Source organism: Stenella coeruleoalba (assembly GCF_951394435.1).
Source record: "Stenella coeruleoalba genome assembly, chromosome: 13".
Taxonomy (NCBI): Eukaryota; Metazoa; Chordata; class Mammalia; order Artiodactyla; family Delphinidae; genus Stenella; species Stenella coeruleoalba.
The window spans coordinates 6,856,786-6,875,996 of NC_137159.1; the positions used below are offsets into that span (position 1 = coordinate 6,856,786).

The 19,211-nt window shown below is 44.5% G+C and overlaps 1 protein-coding gene and 1 long non-coding RNA gene across 8 annotated transcripts in view; both read left to right on the forward strand.

Annotated features, from left to right (window-relative positions):
* The first annotated feature begins 55 nt into the window (after positions 1-55).
* Positions 56-9,024, forward strand: LOC307196567. The gene is made up of 3 exons (XR_013831168.1): positions 56-2,397; positions 3,653-3,850; positions 4,074-9,024. It is a non-coding gene; the product is annotated as an uncharacterized lncRNA (long non-coding RNA).
* Positions 9,025-12,855: 3,831 nt separating this feature from the next.
* LONRF2 (LON peptidase N-terminal domain and ring finger 2) overlaps positions 12,856-19,211 on the forward strand; it is a 91,687-nt gene continuing 85,331 nt past the window's right edge. For all 7 annotated transcript variants that reach the window (XM_079941605.1, XM_079941606.1, XM_079941610.1 and 4 more), the window contains exon 1: positions 12,856-13,732. In XM_079941605.1, the coding sequence (XP_079797731.1) occupies positions 13,057-13,732 (676 nt within the window). In that variant the 5' untranslated portion in view covers positions 12,856-13,056. The remainder of the gene's footprint in view (positions 13,733-19,211) is intronic.

Here is a 19,211-nt window from a genome sequence, read left to right on the forward strand (position 1 = left end):
GCCCAGGTGGCTCTGTTTGGGGGGGGCGGGGGAGGGCGGGGAGGGGTCCCGGGAGAAAGAATCGCCGACCGGGGACACGGTCCCAGAGGGTTACTGGGGGATGTTGGTTTCCCAACCGCTCACCCTCTACCCCTCACCACACCCCACCCCCACTTCCCCACTCAACCCCAGCTTAGCGCATTTAACTGGAACCTGCAGAAGCAGGGAACAGAAAGCGGGACAAGAAGGGGAAAACGATCGAGATGCAGCCGAACTTTGGACAAAGAGCCTCGCCACCTCTTTGATGAAATGTAAATTGTTCTAGGTACTGCTGATGAAAGATTAAATCCGTCAATCTAAGAAGGAAATGGAAAATTTTATTTGAGACAAATTGAGGATTATAACCCAGGAACAGCCTCTCAGAAAACTCTGAGAGCTATTCTGCCCATTAGAAGTCAGAGCACAGTTTACATAAATTTTTGGAGACAGAGGGTTATACATTAACTGATGGACTGTTGACAGTTTACACAATCCAGATCTTCAGGTACAAAGTGGTGGGTCCTTGTGACCCTTTGAAGATTAAGAAAGAATGTTATCTTTTAAGGAGTTGTCTTGTTGGTTCTAGGGGAATGTTGCTCTTTATGGCTGAGCAGGTGTTTCTGCCGATTGGGAGGTTTGGTTAATGCCTAATGCAGAGACACAATGCACGGTAGAGGGTAGAGACGAGGCCAAAGGGCAGAGAAGATTTTTTTACATTTAAGTTTTTCTTGTCTTGCCATAAAATGTGTTATTTCACAGTACCTCTTCCAAGCCCCTTGGACACGCCAGGCGCTGCATCCATCAGGGTTATGGGGTTCAGAGCTGAGCAGAGCTGCGAGCTTGCAGCGGAGTAGAGGCCGCCAAGTGCTGAACAGGGCCGCCCAGGCCTGGGGGTGGCAGGTACACAGGAAGGACTGGGCAGTTACATGTTTGTTTCCTTGCCCTCAAGCCAATCTCCCTGTCAGTTTATTAGCAGTCATCTTGAAGCTGTCTAAAACAAGACTTGGACAGCAACATCACATCCATCATCTGTATTGTCCTCAAAACTGAGTTGACCTGGTAAGTCTTAACAGGCCTTTTTCAGTCTTATTTCCTGTTGTCTGTAATCTGTAAACTCTAAATTGTTGTAACACTGCAAGGACCCAAAATTCTGGACTTTTCCTTTGTGCTTGCCAATTTCAACTAGCCAGTCCTCTCTCTCCACCTCTCTCTCTCTCTCTCTCTCTCTCTCTCTCTCTCTCTCTCTCTCTCTCTCTCTGTCCCTCCCTCCCTCAGAAAGTAGAGAGGAACAGTCAATACATACTTGCACTTTGCTTCTTTCCCTCCATTTTCCCCAACAGTCTTTCTGTTTTCTCTTTATCACTCATATTGTCACAGGTAAGTTTCACTCCATACTGCACTGCAGCATCACGAGTCTCAATCTTTCCAGCCCACAATATCTATTTTTTTAGCCACGCAGCTCCTAACCAGTGAATATGAAATTTGAAAACCACAAATTTTAGGTTTTTGTAACTGCAGCTCCACTATCAGGATAACGGTTTCTTTGTTAGATAGGGTAGCATCAGCTGCCCTGACAAACAAAAACCAAGGTTTCAGTGATTAAAGACAATAAAATGATTGTGTCTTGCACACATAACAATCCAGTGGTCTGTTCCTCGTAGGCAGGGAATCTTCCATCTTGTGGCTCCCTTATACCCAAAGGTCACATGGTCCTCTGCTTGCAGGAGAAGGGTAGGAGGAGGGAGGACCACTGGGGCATTATTATGAGCCAGTTGTGGCATTGGGACACATGTCTTTCACTGCGTCCTTCTGGCACACAGCAATTTCACGGGAGCTGGGAAATGTAATTCCTGCCTTGACAGACATTTCCTGGTGACAACTCCCAAATTCATGGTGAATGTTGACAAATCCATAATAATCCGTATGGAAGTATAGTGCTTTACCATTTACAAAGCATTTTAATGTAAATAATGACGTGAAGTAGGCCTGAAAGGTTTATGATCACTATATCATAAAGGGAGAAATAGCTTCAGAGGAGTTGACTTACTCAAGGTTGTACAGCTAGACTTCCGGTTTCAGGCCCAGTGTGTAAAAAGGGCTTGGAAGTTGTCGTTCCTATTGTTACAACAAGAAAAACGCTGAGAAAACTGAAAATAAACACCTTTCCTTAATACTCGTCAGAGAATCATGAGATGGGTGAATACGGAGATTCTCAGCTGAGATCAACTTACCTGTAGCAGAAACCACCAGAGCCGTGGACCGGTAGGATCACTTACGTGGTAATCCTGACAAATTGCTGGAGGTTGGGTGTGAGCTACCAGGCATTCTTATGATGAAGAGTCAAGAAAAATCTCCTGGCTCTGCAGATAGAGGAGAAAGGTAACCATTTTGAACTATGCCCAGAGCACCCTCCGTAACAAAGGGCTACTAGCTAGAGTGAAAGACTTCACCAGAGCCTTATCCCACATAGGAGATGGGCATTCACCCAATTCCAGCCCCCTCAAGCCTTCCTGTCTCACCTCAGGGGTAAAAAAAAAAAACAGCTAAGAAACACCTGTAAAGGTGACAGCCTGGAGACACAGGCCCACTAAAAGACTGAGGTTTAAAGCTACAATTGTAGAATGCCACCCCCTCCCACGCCCTGCCTCTACAGCACCAGAAATCAAATACAATGACTCTGAGTTACAGCTGGGAGAGCTGCAAGGCACAGACTCTGTTTAAGGAGTAGTTCCTAGGGAAGCCCAGGGACAAGAGAGGAGGTAGCAGCAAGGACCCTGGAGGAAGCTGGAGCCTCCAGCACCTATGGCTGCAGCAAACATTACACACAGCCCAGCTGCTCACAGGTTACCGTACATCCTAACATGAAAGGCCTTCTACCTCGGTTCCTATAACCTGATGTACATTATGTCTGGATTTTTAACCAAAAAATTGCAAGGCATGCTAAAAGATAATTTTTTTAAAAAAACCCACAACAATATGAAGAGCATCAGAACCAGACTCAGATACGACACAAATGTTGGAATTCTCAGGCAGGGAATTTAAAATAACCAATTAATACGTGGAGGGCTCTAATGGAAAAAGTAGACATCATGAAAGAACAGATAGGTAGTGTAAGCAGAGAGATGGAAACTCTGAGAAAAATCAAAAGGAAATGCTAGGAATCCACAGAAGTGTAACAGTGTAATGCCTCTGATGGCTTCCCAGTAGACTGGGCACTACATATGAAGCAGTATAGTGTTATTTGAAGGTGGACTCAGATTAATTATACATGTATATTGTAAACTTGAGGGCAACTGCTAAACAATATAAAAAGAAAATGTAATTGATATTCTAAGAGAAGAGAAATTGGAATCACATTAAAATGTTCAAAACCAGAAGAAAAAAAGAAAGAACAAGCACAATGAATAGAAAAGCTACAAACATATTTATCCAACTGTATAAGTAATAACTATAAATGTGAATGGTCAAAATACACTAATTAAAAGACAGGGATTGCCAGGGTGGATGAAAAAGACCCAGCTACATGTTGTGTACAATAAACCCATTTTGAGTGTAAGGATTATACAACTAGCGACTATCTGAACCAAGCAGACTCTCATGCTTTAACTTCAATCCACTTGTCTTCTTCCCACAGCACATGCCGTCGATGAATTACAGAGGCAAGTACAGTTTCTAGGAAAAGCGGAGCCTCCCCACACCTCCGACGTTTATGTCAAGGGGGATAAACTAGGCCCTCATTCTCCTGAAAAGCCCTTGAGGGCTTGCTGTGATTGCCAACAGGATAGTGGATTGATTAAACCTAACTCCTGCTCCCCCTGCGAGGAAGCCTCAGGTCAGTTACCTGTTACAGGAAAGAATGTTTTAAATGGATCGATCTCCTATCTCCTGCTCTCCTTCACCCCCTACCACTCACTCCCCTCCTCACCCACGACCGAGTGACCCTCAAGGGCAGGGACTGTTTCCATTTATTCCCGTAGCTCCTGAGCCTGAACAAATACTTAATGAATGCTCCCTTGACTTAGCACAGTCGTTCTGAGCATGGCGTTTTTCTACAGGAACGCTCGCTGACCCCCTTGGCTACCCACCTGTTGCACGCCTGGCACCGCTGCAGCAGCGTCGGACCTCCCTTCTCCCCAGCTGCCAGCATTCACTGGGAGTCAGTCATGAACTAAGCTGCTTCCACGCCACCCCATCCTAAAGACTCATGAGCGCCTTTTCTCCTTCCCACCCTCCCCATCCCATAACTGGAGGACAGGGATGCTAAAGAAGGAACATCTGCCTCACAAGAAAGCTGCCAATTTCTCCATGCATGTTCTCAGCTATTGGTTACCTTTTTCCTTAGGAAAAGAACAATAACAATTTGCCCTTTCTTTCATCTCTTAAAATAACTTGAGTGTAAGATATACTCTAGAGCCTTCTGTACATGATAGCAAAACTGATCTGTGAACATTTGCAGTTCAATTAGGATCAGGAGACGGCACTTTGGAAATAAGAATATGAGAATCTCATCTTGAGCCAGGCAGATTGGCCGCTCCACCTTAGGGTCCAGAGGCCCAGATGAGCTCCTGCAGGTCCAGTGGTTTAAGGAGGAGAGATAGATACACCTCTGAGCTGAACAGGAGGAGCTGGGCACAAACAGGAAGAAGAAAGGAAGTAGGGCCCCCGTTCCCACCCTTGTTCCTGGTAATGAGCTCCAGCTGCCTCACATTAAAGTAGTGCTTTGTGGCTGGTGAGGATACCCCTTAAAAACCATGGCTCAAGGCCTTCACAGAAAATGCTGAAAATCCAGGTGCTGAAGAAGAGTATTCCTTTTACCTTCCTCTTACACCCTTGATACAAGAAATAGATTTGAACACTTTGGTTGTCTTAGGTAGATACCTCAGCATAGAATTTCTGGGCCACAGATATTTTTTAATGAAAAGGAAAAAACCAATGTTACGACTTTAGGGAAGTTTCTAAAAGGCAAAAAAACTAGAACCAACCTCCACGTTACATAGAGAATATAAGTAAAGAGTTGGCCATAAAGAGATTACACTGCAAAATTATTTGGAAACTAGAAGGATGGTAATAAAAATAGCAGCTGTATATTCTCTAGTCTTCAGTTGGTTAGATATTAGGTAATTATGACCAAAAGCTGTAGTCTTCTGAGCCAGGGCCCACCCCATAAAAAGGTGTGGTTACCCTGCCCAGGCCAGGAGGGCTGGGAAACCCCTGGACATCAGGGTTTTTTCCTGGGAAGAAAGAACTGACAACCTGTTCCCTTCTCCCCCAGCATATCTGCATGAAACCTCATGATTCATTTTAATTTACTTTCTGATGTTTCACAATTTTGGCATTCCCGTTGATGGTATCTCACTGATCTTAAAAATAGCCAAATATGAAAACACATAAAATTTTGGATAAAGCGAAAGTGCTTTCTGAGGAGGGAAGTGTGGACGACCTCTGACCTGAACTTCCAAGCATAAGAAGATGGACAGGATAGCAGAAGTAAGAATATCCAGTTTACAGTTGGGAACATCAAAGGTGCACAAGTTAAGGGGGTCCTTGGGCCACTGCTGACTCATAAGCCATCAGGTTGTAGCAGTTTCTCTGCCAGCTTTCTTCACCAGTTTCCTCCAGGGGGCGCTGTCTCCTATTCTAGTGCCCGCTAAACCCAGGTTCCCTTTGTGTACACAGGGAAGCTCACCAAGGTGGTCTTAGAAGCTGCAATGAAGGTGGTTACAAAACAGTACTCTTCTGAAATTAGGCCCAGAATGTACATGGTCAGATTTGCTCTGCTGAAGAGCAGGTAGAGGATAGGAAATCAAACTAAGTCTACGGAGAGGTTGCCAAAAATCTCTGAGCCAGGGAAATGGAAATTTTGTCTATTTTATTAAATCATAAGCTCTAAAAACAAACGGACAGCTTCCCTTCCAGGAGATAATTCTTAGTAAAAGACTGGAACCCCTTGCTTAGGTCTCTGTATGATGTCACCCAATTTTACTCTTGCTGGAACTTGCCTCAGTGATAGTTGGAGCGAATCCAGCCAACTCTGGATGCCTTGTTCTGAGGGGAATGGGGACCTGCTGTGGGCCCAGGGCGGCTGTTGTGTTTGCCAAGGGCTGTCCTCACCACCAACTGTCAGCCTGAAAACACTCCTTGGGACGTTGGTGGGAGTTTCAGAAAAAGAAATCTTCTCTATTCCTGTCCAGCATCAACAAAACCCAGGTGAATAGCGTTCATTAGCAAGTTTTCTATTCCACAACTGCTCAAACTTGCAGGTAAGTTAATTATTCTACAGAAAGGTTTTCCTGCTTAATATTCAGAAAATATAGTAAAATCAAGATATGCAGAAAAGGCTTTGGGTGTGACAGTTTTCTGTGTATGCGCTTGTGTGTCTACCTGTACACACTGTTAACAAACAAAAATTTAACCGAGTAAAATTTAAAGGTCTAATTGGCTTTATTAAACGATTCCTGAACTGGGCAGCATCCCATCTGGCAAGTAGAGAGGAGTTCTGAGGAGCTGTACAAAATGGAAGGCTTTTATAAGCAAAAGGAGGAAAAGAGTAGATTGCTTCAGGCTTAGGTAAGCTACCTATAGGGGACAGAAGGGACCTGTGTGGTAGATTGCCTCAGTGGTGCTGACAAGAAATTTCCATACTGACCGGTTAAGACGGGGTCCCCAACCCCTGGGCCACGGAACGGTACCAGTCCATGGCCTGTTAGGAGCCGGGCCACACAGCAGGAGGTGAGTGGCAGGTGAGCGAGCGAAGCTGCTTCTGTATTTACAGCCGCTCCCCATCGCTCGCGTTACCGCCTGAGCTCCGCCTCCTGTCAGCATTACGGTGAGTTGTATACTTATTTCATTATATGCTACAATGTAACAGTAGTAGAAATAAAGTGCACAATAAATGTAATGCGCTTGAATCATCCCGAAACCATCCCCCCCTCCCCGGTCCGTGAAAAAACTGTCTTCCATGAAACCGGTCCCTGGTGCCCAAAAGGTTGGGGTCCGCTGCGTTAAGACTATATTCCTGGGGGAGGCTGTAACTGTAATTGGGTTAGGTATTAAGTTTGGTTTGCTGATGTGGGGCTTAGCACAAGCGATTCCATTTTGTTGTTTCTTTGTAACAATACGCAGTCCATTCATCTATATCTATGTGTAACTTAGGTTGATTTCAGGAAGCCTACAGCTTCCATTCTTGGCAAACAGATACGAAATGTATGCTTTGTTTCTATGTGACCCACTGGCATTCTCCTTCCTTGAGAGCTTTGTGCTCTATACATTGGTTTTTTTTTGCTCCCCCCGTTATCATGTACACGCTTCAGTGACAGCCTTCAACCCTTATTGCCCGAGATAATTGTCCTATGCAGGGAAGCCACAACATCCTGTTGATTCTGCCTTCCCCGTATTGATGGAAAATGTCATTGAAAATGTAGGTGGGAATCCGCATGTGAACGCAGTCACCTGGGGAGGCCTTGGTGGGTACAGTCCTTTACAGCCACACGTGAAGAGCAGGAAGGTGTATAGTGGCGGAGCCTAAGAAATGGGTAGTGGCCCCAGAAGAGCTATGAATGCAGATAATGCAGAATGGATGGGGTTGTTTTATGTCCAGTTTCTTTTTAGCCTACGCGCTTGTCTTTTCACCAGATGATTCTGGACAGTGGAAATCAACAGCTAGATGATCTATGAAACTAAGTTATATATTTGAGGACTACTTGGTGAAGATTTACCAGGACATGGTGGAAAGGATTTGTTGAGGGAAATTTCCACTGTAATGCTGCACATGCCCAGTTCGGGGAGTTCCAAGGGGAGAAAGGGCCACAGAGCTTTTGTCTGATCGATAGCCTCATTACCTGTCAGCCAGCGCCTCCATTAACACTAATGATGGCTTGTTTCCGCTTTTGGCAACAAGTTCCAAGCTGGTAGACTGACTGATGGTCATTTTCTACAGAAATGCACGCCATCGCCTGCTCACTGTGCATCTATGTCACAGACGGCTGGAATGTTTCCCATAGTTTATCTTTATCCCCATGAATCCTGAGGAGTCTGTGCCTGATTTTTAAAAACTGTCTGACAAAGGCCAGTATATAGGCACAGGGATCAGTGATGTTTCCTGCAGTTTCACTTCACCTATAGGAATTCCTCATCCATCATTTATAATGCTTAGAGAGTCCTACTCATTTGAGCATTACCATGTTTTCTCAATATAAGTGTAGTGTGAGTATAATTGTGAAAATAAGGAACAAGCATCCTCAGTGCCCATCAAGGGCTGGCATCAGAGTTTATCAGTGAGTAGGGGGGTTTCCAAATCCCAAACATTTCATTTTGGTTCCTTCCCTGTATTGCTGTATGATTAATTACTTCATCCTTGTGTGTTCCCTAGTTTTTTCCTGTAGGAATAATAACATTGGGTGGGCCAAAAAGTGCCTTCGGTTTTTTAAGTAAAAATAGAAAACACATTTTTCATTTTCACCAAGAACTTTATTGAACAACGTATTCACCCTTTTGTTCCACTACCTTCTGCCATTTTTCAGGCAACTTCATAATTCCATCTTCCCAAAACTTTTCATCTTTTTGAGCAAAGAACTGTTCCAGGTGCCTTTTACAGTCTTCCAGGAAGTTGAAATTTTTTCCATTAAGAGAATTTTGTAAAGAACGAAATAAATGGAAATCCAAAGGTGCAATGTCTGGTGAATATGGCAGATGAATCAGAACTTCCCGGCCAACCTGTAACAGTTTTTGCCTGGTCATCAAAGAAACATGCAGTCTTGCATTATCCTGATGGAAGATTATGCGTTTTCTGTTGACTAATTCTGGACCCTTTTCATCGAGTGCCGCTTTCAGTTGGTCTAATTGGGAGCAGTACTCGTTGGAATTAATCGTTTGGTTTTCCTGAAGGAGCTCATAATACAGGACCCCCTTCCAACCCCACCATATACACAACATCACCTTCTTTGGATGAAGACCGGCCTTTGGTGTGGTTGGTGGTGCTTCCTTTCGCTTGCCCCGTGATCTCTTCCGTTCCACATTGTTGTACAGTATCCACTTTTCATCGCCCGTCACAATTTGTTTTAAAAACAGAACGTTTTCATTACATTTCAGTAGAGAATTGCTGCAGAAATATGGTCAAGAAGGTTTTTTTCACTTATGTGGAACCCAAACATCGAAGCGACTCACATAACAAGCTGGTGCAGATGATTTTCAGTGCTTGGTTTGGACATTTTGAGTATGTCGGCTGTCTCCTGCGTGGTATAACGTTGATTGTTTTCAATATTGTTTTGATCTGATTGCTATCCACTTCAACTGTTCTACCCAACCATGGAGCATTGTCCAGCGAGAAATCCCCAGCACGAATTTTGCAAACCACTTTTGACACATTCGATCAGTCACAGCACCTTCTCCATACACTGCACAAGTCTTTTTGTGCATTTCAGTTGCGTTTTTACCTTTCTTGAAATAATAAAGCATAATATGCCGAGAATGTTGCCTTTTTTCTTCCATCTTCAATATTAAAATGGCTACACAAAAATTCACCAATTTTGATGTCTTTTTAAAATGCACGCTGATATGACAGCTGGCACATTCAATCTAACAAAATTGTTTTGAATGAAGTTAAAGACAGCTAAGTGCGTCTAGAGCCATCTTACAGAACTGAACCTTTTGGCCCACCCAGTACAAGGTACCAAGATGGGATGTTATGCTACAAAACCTACTGATGTGTCCTCAAATCTTAGTGTCCAGGAGGTGATACAGGCTAAAAATGTACTTAAGAGCTAAAAGATCTTAGATGCTTTAGTAAATAATAAAGCTCTAGAATTTAATAACGGAAGTAGAATATTTTGGTTTTATTTTTCACTTTGAGGTTGATAAATAAATACCATGAGACCTTCCAAAATACTGTTACTCAGTGCGCCTGTCAGAAACAGAAGGATGCATTCATTGAATACAGCATTATCATTATTCTCATCATCATTACTATCAAAAAATAACCACTCTGGAGTGCTTGCTGTGGAGCGCAGGCTTTAGTAGTTGCAGCACACAGGCTCAGTAGTTGCAGCACATGGGCCCTTAGAACGCACAAGCTTTAGTAGTTGTGGCATATGGGCTCAGTAGTTGTGGCTCATGGGCTCTAGAGCACAGGCTCAGTAGTTGTTGTGCATGGACTTAGTTGCTCTGCGGCATGTGGGATCTTCCTGGATCCACGTGTGGATTGAACCCATGTCCCCTGCATTGGCAGGCAGAATCTTAACCACTGCGCCACCAGGGAAGCCCACCCCGTACATTTTGAAGCTCCATTATTAGGCACATGCTTGTTTAGGATTGTTCTGTCCTCTTGACCAATTGACCCCTTTATCACTATGAAATGGCCATCTTTTCTCCTAGTAATATTCTTGGCTATGAAATCTCCTTGGTCAGATATCAGTGTAGTCACTATCCCCTTATTTTGGTAAGGGTTAAGATGAAACAACTTTTTGTATCCTTTTACCTTTAACTTATTTGTATCTTCTTATTTAACTTTTACCTTTTACTTATATGTATCTTTGTTTTGGAAGCAGCGTATATTTGGACCTTCCTTTTATATACAATTTGACAATGTTGCCTTTTAATTATAGTGGTTCGACCATTAATATTTAATTAACATGGATTGATATGGTTGAGTTTCAGTCTACCATCTTGCTCTTTGTTTTCTATTCATCTCCTCTGTTTTTATTCCCCCTTCTCCTCTTTTTCTTCATTCTTTTGGGTTAATAGACTTTATTTTGTAGAATAATTCTAGTTATCTCGTTTGTTGGACGTTCAACTATAAATATTGTGTTATCTAGGTGGCTGCTTTAGGGTTTGGAGTATGTATCTTTAGCTCACTACAATATTCCTTCAAGTGACTACACCATCTCACATGCAGTATTAGAACTTTGTAGCCCTCTGTTTTTCCTATACTGGCCTTTGTGCTATTTCTGTCACGTACTTTATTTCTGCATGTTATAAATCTCACAATATATTGATATTTTTACTTTACACACTTCTTGCTCTCAGCAGGCATACCTCCGAACAGCGTCTCCTTTCTGTTCTTTTGCTAGAAATTTGTCTAAAAGAACAAATAAGATCCAAGATCATAAGGTTTCATAGTCCTTAGTGTTGCAACAAGATCATAAGGTTTCATAGTCCTTAGTCCAAGGTTTCATAGTCCTTAGTCCTTAGTCCAAGATCATAAGGTTTCATAGTCCTTAGTGTTGCAACAATTTTAACTACTCAAAAGCTGCCCTCCAACCCCCGGCAGCTTCCCGGTTGTTGGTGGTGAATTTGTTGGATAAGCAACCTTCAAATCCAAGTGAATTACTACATGAAGAGAGTAGATGAAAACCCAAAGAGTGATGTAAAAGAGAGTTTGGACCCATTCAGTAATGAGGAACAGATCAAAACCTAGTTTGACTACAACCATTATCAATCAAAATAGAAAGCTGAGGAGAAAAATCATTCATGGGAAGGTGGGAGGTGGCCGATGGAGGGGGTGGCAGGGGGATTTGCTCTGCATGTTTCTGTATCGTGGGACTAGGAGGCTGGCCAAAGTTGTCTCCGTTTCCGTTTTACGGACTCATCTAAAATTTTCTCACCTCACTTAATGAGGCATTTCCCTTCTTCCAAGCCAGATTTGATGGGAGTATCTTATATTTTCTTTAGCCAATTTTAGATGTAGAAAAACTTCACAAATTTAGAATGAAGACATTTCGACTTGAAATAATGAACAGTACGGATTTTGGAATACTATAATGCATTTTATCGCATTCAAATACATAGCATGAAACAGATGGCCGAGCACTAGGGAGAGAAGAGCAGGTTATGTGTAGTTTTTAATTCCCTCCTTCCAGCAACTTCTCTCTGTAGTACTGCACTGTAGGAGACAGTTTTAGAAATTCTATCTCTACTTTCCTATCAAGGACATAATACAATTTTCCATGTCTCAAATCCTTTCCAGTACTTAGTCTGGTATTTCCTCACATGCTATGTTAGAGTTCTGTCTAAATTAGAGCTCTAAAATGTCTCTAACATCTAGAGTTCCGTTAAGAAAAGCTTACTCATGAGATCCGATCAGCGCCCACTTCAGGCTTCCTGGTCATTTAACACAATTTCCTAAGTCAAAGCTAGGGTTACAGTGGTGTGCTGGGTGACGTTCCCTCAGTTCTGTCTGTCTCTTTCTCTTTCTCCAGTTATATTAAAAAATAATTGACATACATCATTATATAGGTTTAAGGCATACAGCATGATGGTTTGATTTACATATATGGTTGAAATGTTTACAATAGGTTCAGCTACCTTCCATCTTTTCATATAGATGCAAGAAAGAAAGGAAAAAAAGAAAAAACAAATTTTCTCCTTGGATGAGAACTCTTAGGATTTGCTCTCTTAACAACTTTCCCATATATGGTACAGCAGCGTTAGCTATAGTCATCATGCTGCACCTTACATCCCTGGTACTTATTTATCGGTTCTCTTTTTAACCACAACCGCAGGTGGGCTTGGCCAGGCCTTGGAGCTAGGCTGGCACTCGGTGCGGGGAGAAGGGGGCACGGCGGGCTGAAGACACCTGCTGCAGGCGCGGGGGCGGCAGCGGACGGCCAAGGAGCTGCGCGGGGCGGGCAGAGAACGCGCGGGACGAGGGCGCGTGGAGACGAGCGCGCACGGAGACGCGCGCGCGGGGCCGCCCGGGGCGAGGAGGGAGAGGGTTTGCGGAGACGCCGAACGAACTTGGAGGGGTCGCCGCCTTCCCGCCTGCGGCCCGGCTGCCTAAGCCAGGGTAGCTAGGAGGGCGTTCCCCGCGGGCCGGGGCTCGGCCGCGCCCACCGTGCCCGCTCCGCCCACGCCGCGTGAGAGACGCGGCCCCACCCCGCGCCCGCCCCCGGCGGTGGTCGCGCGGCCCGCCGCGCACCGCCCACCCACAGACGCGCGTGGCTCTCGGCGAACGCGGCGCCCGCGCTGCAGTCGCCGGGCCCGGGCAGCGAGCATCCTCCCTTCTCCGTTTTTCCCTTCGGCCCTAGTCGCCGCAGCCCCGCGGTGATGAGCCCCGAGCCAGTCCCGCCGCCGCCCCCCTGTCGTGGCTGCGAGTGCGGGGAGCCGCTCGCCCAGCGGGTGGAGAAGGGCGACGAGGCCTTCTGCGCCGGCGAGTACGAGACGGCGGCCGAGCTCTTCCGCTCCGCGCTGGCCGGCTTGGCGCGGCCCGACCGCGGCCTATGCCTGCGGCTGGGGGACGCGCTGGCCCGCGCCGGCCGCCTCCCCGAGGCCCTGGGCGCGTTTCGCGGCGCCGCGCGGCTCGGGGCGCTGCGGCCCGACGAGCTGGGGGAGCTGGCGAGCGGCCTGGCGTGCGTCCCGGGCCCGCGCGAGCGGCGGTCGCCGGTGGGGAAGCCGGGCCGCGCCCCCGGGGAGGCGCCGAGCGGGGAGCCGTCGGCCTCGGTGCCCGCGGCGCCTCGGGACCTGCTGGACTGCCCGCGCTGCCAGCGGCTGCTGCACAAGCCGGTGACGCTGCCGTGCGGGCTCACGGTGTGCAGGCGCTGCGCTGAGCCGGGGCCGGGCCGGCCGCCGGTGCGCCGCATCAACGTGGTGCTGAGCGGCCTGCTGGAGAAGTGCTTCCCGGCCGAGTGCCGGGCGCGCAGGCTGGCGGGCCAGGTGCAGATCCTGCAACGCCAGCAGCAGCCCGAGGCCGCTCTGCTCAGGTGCCACCAGGCCCTGGACCTCGGTAAGCGGGCGCGGGGGCTGGGCCACCTACACGCTCGCCTGTTGAGGGGCAGGGCCGGGACGGGAGAGCTGGGTTCGGCCGGCGGGGCTCTTGTGCTGTGTGGAGGCGGTGAGGCGAAGAGTAGGGGCCAGTTGCACCTGCGGGCTGTCTTTTCCGGGACCTCCGTGGCCTTCCTGAGCCGCCCTGTGAGGCCAGCACTGCTTTTCACCCTATCTCAGCCGTATAGGAGTGGGGGGAGGGCCAAGGGTTTTAATTCGTCTTTCAGGGAAATGCAAATAGCGAACACCCTCGTGTGTTACAAGAAGGTAACACTCCCGGGCTATCACAAGAAGATAGCCTTGTGATTGGGGGATTTGCTGGTGCAAATGCTTTGGGGATCCAGGAAGGATGCTCTTACACTCCACTGTTTGGCCCTGACCTCCCTTCTCTCTCAAAGGCCGTTAGATGTAATGGTGTGATTAGCTTTTTAGATGGTTATATACTAATTAGTAGTCTGGTTTATTTTATTTTATCTTTTAAACTAGAGTCTGTGACCAGCACCAGCCGCTTCCCGCCCAGCCACCACCTGTTAAGAATATATAATTTAAAGGAAGCCCAAACTCCGGTCCTGGTCCTTGCGTTTGACTGTGAATGAGTGTGCTCTATTGACAGTTGTTTGGGGTGGAGAATGTGTGGATGGAGGGTGATTTGTTTTCTGAATTCGCTGGTTTTGAAACAGGGTTGTGTGTGCATGACTTAAATCTGTAGTCAAGAAGACTTGGTTTAATGTTTTGTTACTAAGAGTCTTATTGTGTGCTCTAGTCATTATGCATTTTATTGTAAACTAGGGTTAAGGTTTTCTCTTTTAGAAGGCACACCTGTATCCAAATTGGGAGATTCTCTGCTGGAATCGGTCAGTTAAATTGCTTTATGTAGCAAATAATTGGTACCGTATTTGAAACCAACATATCCGTACTTTAACAGGCTGTGTATTTTTTAGTTTTCAATTATTTATGTATCAGTATATATGGTGCAGAGCCACACTATTCAGTAGAAATACTGTGTAAGCCACATATGTTACTTTACGTTTTCTGTTAACCCATTTAAAAAAGGTGAAAAGTAGCAGGTGAAATTCATTTAAAAATATTTTTAACCCTATACCTTCAAAATGTTATTTCAACATATCTTTAATGTAAAAAAAGTCCAGCTTTTACTTTCTCAGTAAATCTTCGAAATTCATTGTGTATTTTACATTTGCTACCCACCCCGATTTGGATACTAAATTTTCATCAGAATTACTTCCTCTATGTTTAGATTTCTTAAAATTTAGAGTTGAAAAAGTGGATTCTCATGTTGGTGTCGTTCCAAATTAACTTAAAAGTTATCCTCTAACTGAAGAGTATCCGTTTTTAAAAATTCTACTAGTTAAAATAAAAAATAACTCAGTTCCTTTGTTGCCCTAGACCTCTCTCTCGTTTTCACTAGCCACATGTGTCCAACAGCTACTGTTGTAGACAGCACAAGTACAGAACCTTAAAAAACAGTTGCTGGAAATGTAACAGATCACAATACCAACTCTTGGAGAAGACTTAGAAAATGAGGACTATTGTATGCGGCTGATGGGTCTGCATAGTTATACCCCTGGTACGTTGTTTGGCAGTATCTGAACATGTTAATTATGACCTTTGGCCAAGCAGCTTCAATGAGGTACAAGCATACGTGCACTGAAAAAATGTATACAGGGGTGTACAAGAGCGTATATACATCATTAGAGATAGCCCTAAAGTGGAACTCAAATGTCCAAAAGGAACAGAATGAATAAGTAAATATATTGTGATGTCTTTGTGGAATACTACATAGAAAGAAAATAAGCCAACTTCAGTTACATACTACAGTGTGGATGAATCACATGTTAATTGAAAGCCAGACTCAAAAGCATTTTTAATACATGATTATATTTATCTGTAAGTCCAAACAGGCAAAATTATGATGGCATGTTAGAAGCAAGTAAGGGCAGTGATTACCTTGGGGAAGAAAAAGGGGAATGTTATTGTGAGTAAGTATGGGAGGGACCTGAGTGGTAGTGGTAATGTTCTGTTCCCTGACCTAGACGATGGACGCACAGGTGTGTTCACTTTGTGACAATTCATTGTATTTTCCATTTATATATAAGATCTCAATTTAAAAGTTTTAAAAACATGGATTATTGCAGTCAATTCATCATGAGAATTTTATTCAGTATCCATTTTCCACTCAAAGATTGGAAAAGAAAGCCAAGTTTCCCTAGTTTAAAAATTTATAGAAAAAAGTTAACTTAGTAATGAATTAGCTCCCAAGAGAGGTTTTGTTATAGTAAAAAGGTTACAAATATTTGGATTTGGAAATGCCTGTGTTTAGACCCAGGCTGACCCTTAGTTATTTTGTGACCGTAGCCAAGGGTGGTAATCATTAATGCTGTTCCCCAAATGTTTGTATCTTTATAGCCTCTCCAAACAAGTACGATTGCATTCCTTGCCTGCTTGTGGTTGGGTAGAGCCATGTGACTAATTTTGGCCAATAAGTTGCGAGTGGAATTCAAAATAACTGTATGTTAAAACAGAAATAAGCATGTGAAAAGATAACTCAATAGATAACTGTCTATTAAAAAGAACCAAATGGGTATTCTAGACCTGGAAAATATGGTATCTGAAGTTGAGAATTAGACGGATTCGAAAATAGGCTGGACACATCCGAAATCAGGATGGGAACACTCAGGAACAAGCCAATAGACAATATCCAAGCTGAATCACAGAGGAAAAAAACAGAGCATAAGAGAAATGGGGGACACAGAGAAAAGTTCTAAAATCTGTGGAATACGAGCCCCCGAAGAGGAGAGATGGAGAAGGGGCAAGTGAAATATTTGAAGGAAAAATGGCTGAGAATTTTCTAGATCTGATGGGAAACTTTAAGTCACTGAACCAAGAGGCTCAGTAAGCCCAACAGGATAAACACAAGCATTCACTTCACACAACAAACAAAACGTATCTAAGTATCTTACAGCCCAGTTACTGAAAATCAAACATAAAGAGACATTTAAAAGCACTTAGAGAAGGCAGGATATATTTCCTTGAAAGGACCCAGAATAAGACTGATAGCTGACTTTTCAACAAAATTATTAAAACTAGAAGATAATGGAGTAACATCTTTAAAGTGATGAAAGAGGGGGAAAAAAACCCTACTGGCATTCTTTACCCCGATGAAAAATATCTGTCAGAAATGAAGGCAAAATTAAGATGCTTAAATGCAGGTAAATAATAGGAAGGACTTTTATTGCCATCACAGTTGCGTGAAGTACTGAGCGGAATTCTTCAGGTTAAAGGAAAATGGTGCAGATGGTAGCATGGAACTAAAGGAAGGAATGAAGATCACTAGACAGAGTAAATACATGAAAAAAATATAAGAGAATATTGATTATTTCAAACTCTTTCCCTCTCCTCGGGACTTCCTGTTCTCTGACACATAACAGTATTGAAATTAGGCCAATTATGAACCCTAAAATGGCCTCTGAGTGTTCAAGTGAAAGGAAGAGTCATGCATCTCACTTTAAATCAGAAGCTAGAAATATTTAAGCTTAATGAGGAAAGCATGTTGAAAGCTGAGACAGGGCAAAAGCTTGGCTTCTTGTGCCAAACACCTAACCAAGCTGTGAATGCAAAGGAAGAGTTCTTGAAGGACATTAAAAGAGCTACCACAGTGAACACATGAATGATAAAGTGAAACAGCCTTATTGCTGATATGCAGAGCGTTATAGGGGTCTGGATAGAACACACCAGCCTCAACATTGCCTAAAGCCAAAGCTTAATCGAGAGCAAGGCCCTAACTCTCTTTAATTCTATGAAGACTGAGAGGTAAGGAAGCTGCAGAAGAAAACTCTGAAGCTAGCAGAGTTTGGTTCATGAGGTTTAAGGAAAGAAGCTGTCTCTATAACATAGAAGTGCAAGGTGAAGTGCTGATGTAGAAGCTGCAGCAAGTTATCCAGAAGGTCTAGCCAAGATCATTAATGAAGATGCTACACCAAACAACAGATTTTCAATGTAGACGAAGTACCCTTCGATTAGAAGGAGGTGCCATTTAGGACTTTCATAGCTAGAGAGGAGAAGTCAATGCCTGTCTTCAAAGCTTTAAAGGACTGGCTGCCTCTCATGTTAAGGGCTAATGCAGCTGGGGATTTTAAGTTGAATCCAGTGCTGCTTTACCATTCTGAAAATCCTAGGGCCCTTAAGAATTATGCTACATTTACTCTGCCTGTGATCTATAAGTGAAACAACAAACTCTAGACAACACATCTGTTTACAACATGGTTTACTGAATATCTTAAGCCCACTGTGGGTACCTGCTGCTCAGAAAAAAGATTCCTTTCAAACTATCACTGCTCATTGACAATGCACCTGGTCACCCAAGAGCTCTGATGGAGATGTACAAAGAGATTAATGTTGTTTTCATGCCAGCTAACACAATACCCATTCTGCAGCCCAAGGATCAAGGAGTAATTTCAACTTTCAAGTCTTACTATTGAAGAAATACATTTCGTAAGGCTATAGCTGCCAGATAAAGTGACTCCTCAGGTGGAACTGGGCAAAGGAAATTGAAAATCTTCTGGAAAGGACGCACGATTCTAGGTGCTGTTAAGAACATTCGTGATTCATGAGAAGAGGTACAAATGTCAACATTCACAGGAGTTTGGAAGAAGTTGGCTCCAACCCTCATGGATGACTTTGAGGGGTTCAAGACTTCATGGAGGAAGTCACTGCAGATGTGGTGGAGACAGCAAGAGAACTAGAATTAGAAGTGGAACCAGAAGATGTGACTGAATTCCTGCCATCTCAGGATAAAACTAGTAGGTGAGTTGCTTCTTAAGGATGAGCAAAGAAGGTGATTTCTTGGGCTTCCCTGGTGGCGCAGTGGTTGAGAGTCCGCCTGCCACTGCAGGGGACACGGGTTCGTGCCCCGGTCCGGGAAGATCCCACATGCCGCGGAGCGGCTGGGCCCGTGAGCCATGGCCGCTGAGCCTGCGTGTCCGGAGCCTGTGCTCCGCAACGGGAGAGGCCACAACAGTGAGAGAGGCCCACGTACTGCAAAAAAAAAAAAAAAAAAAAAAGTGATTTCTTGATATGGAATCTACTGGTGAAGATGCTGTGAAGATTGTTGAACCGATAACAGAGGACTTAGACTATTATGTAAACTTAGTTTATGAAGCAGCAGCAGGGTTTGAGAAGATTGATGCCAGTTTTGAAAGACATTCTGCTGTGGGTAAAATGCTGTCAAACAGCAGTGCATGCTCCTGAGAAATTGCTTATGAAAGGAGGAGTCAGTCACTGTGGCATATGCTTCATTGTTTCATTTTAAGAAATTGCCACAGACACCTCAACTTCCAGCAGCCACCACCCTCATCAGCCAGCAGCCATCAGCATCAAGGCAAGACCCTCCACCAGCAAAAAGGTGATGGCTTGCTTGAGGCTCA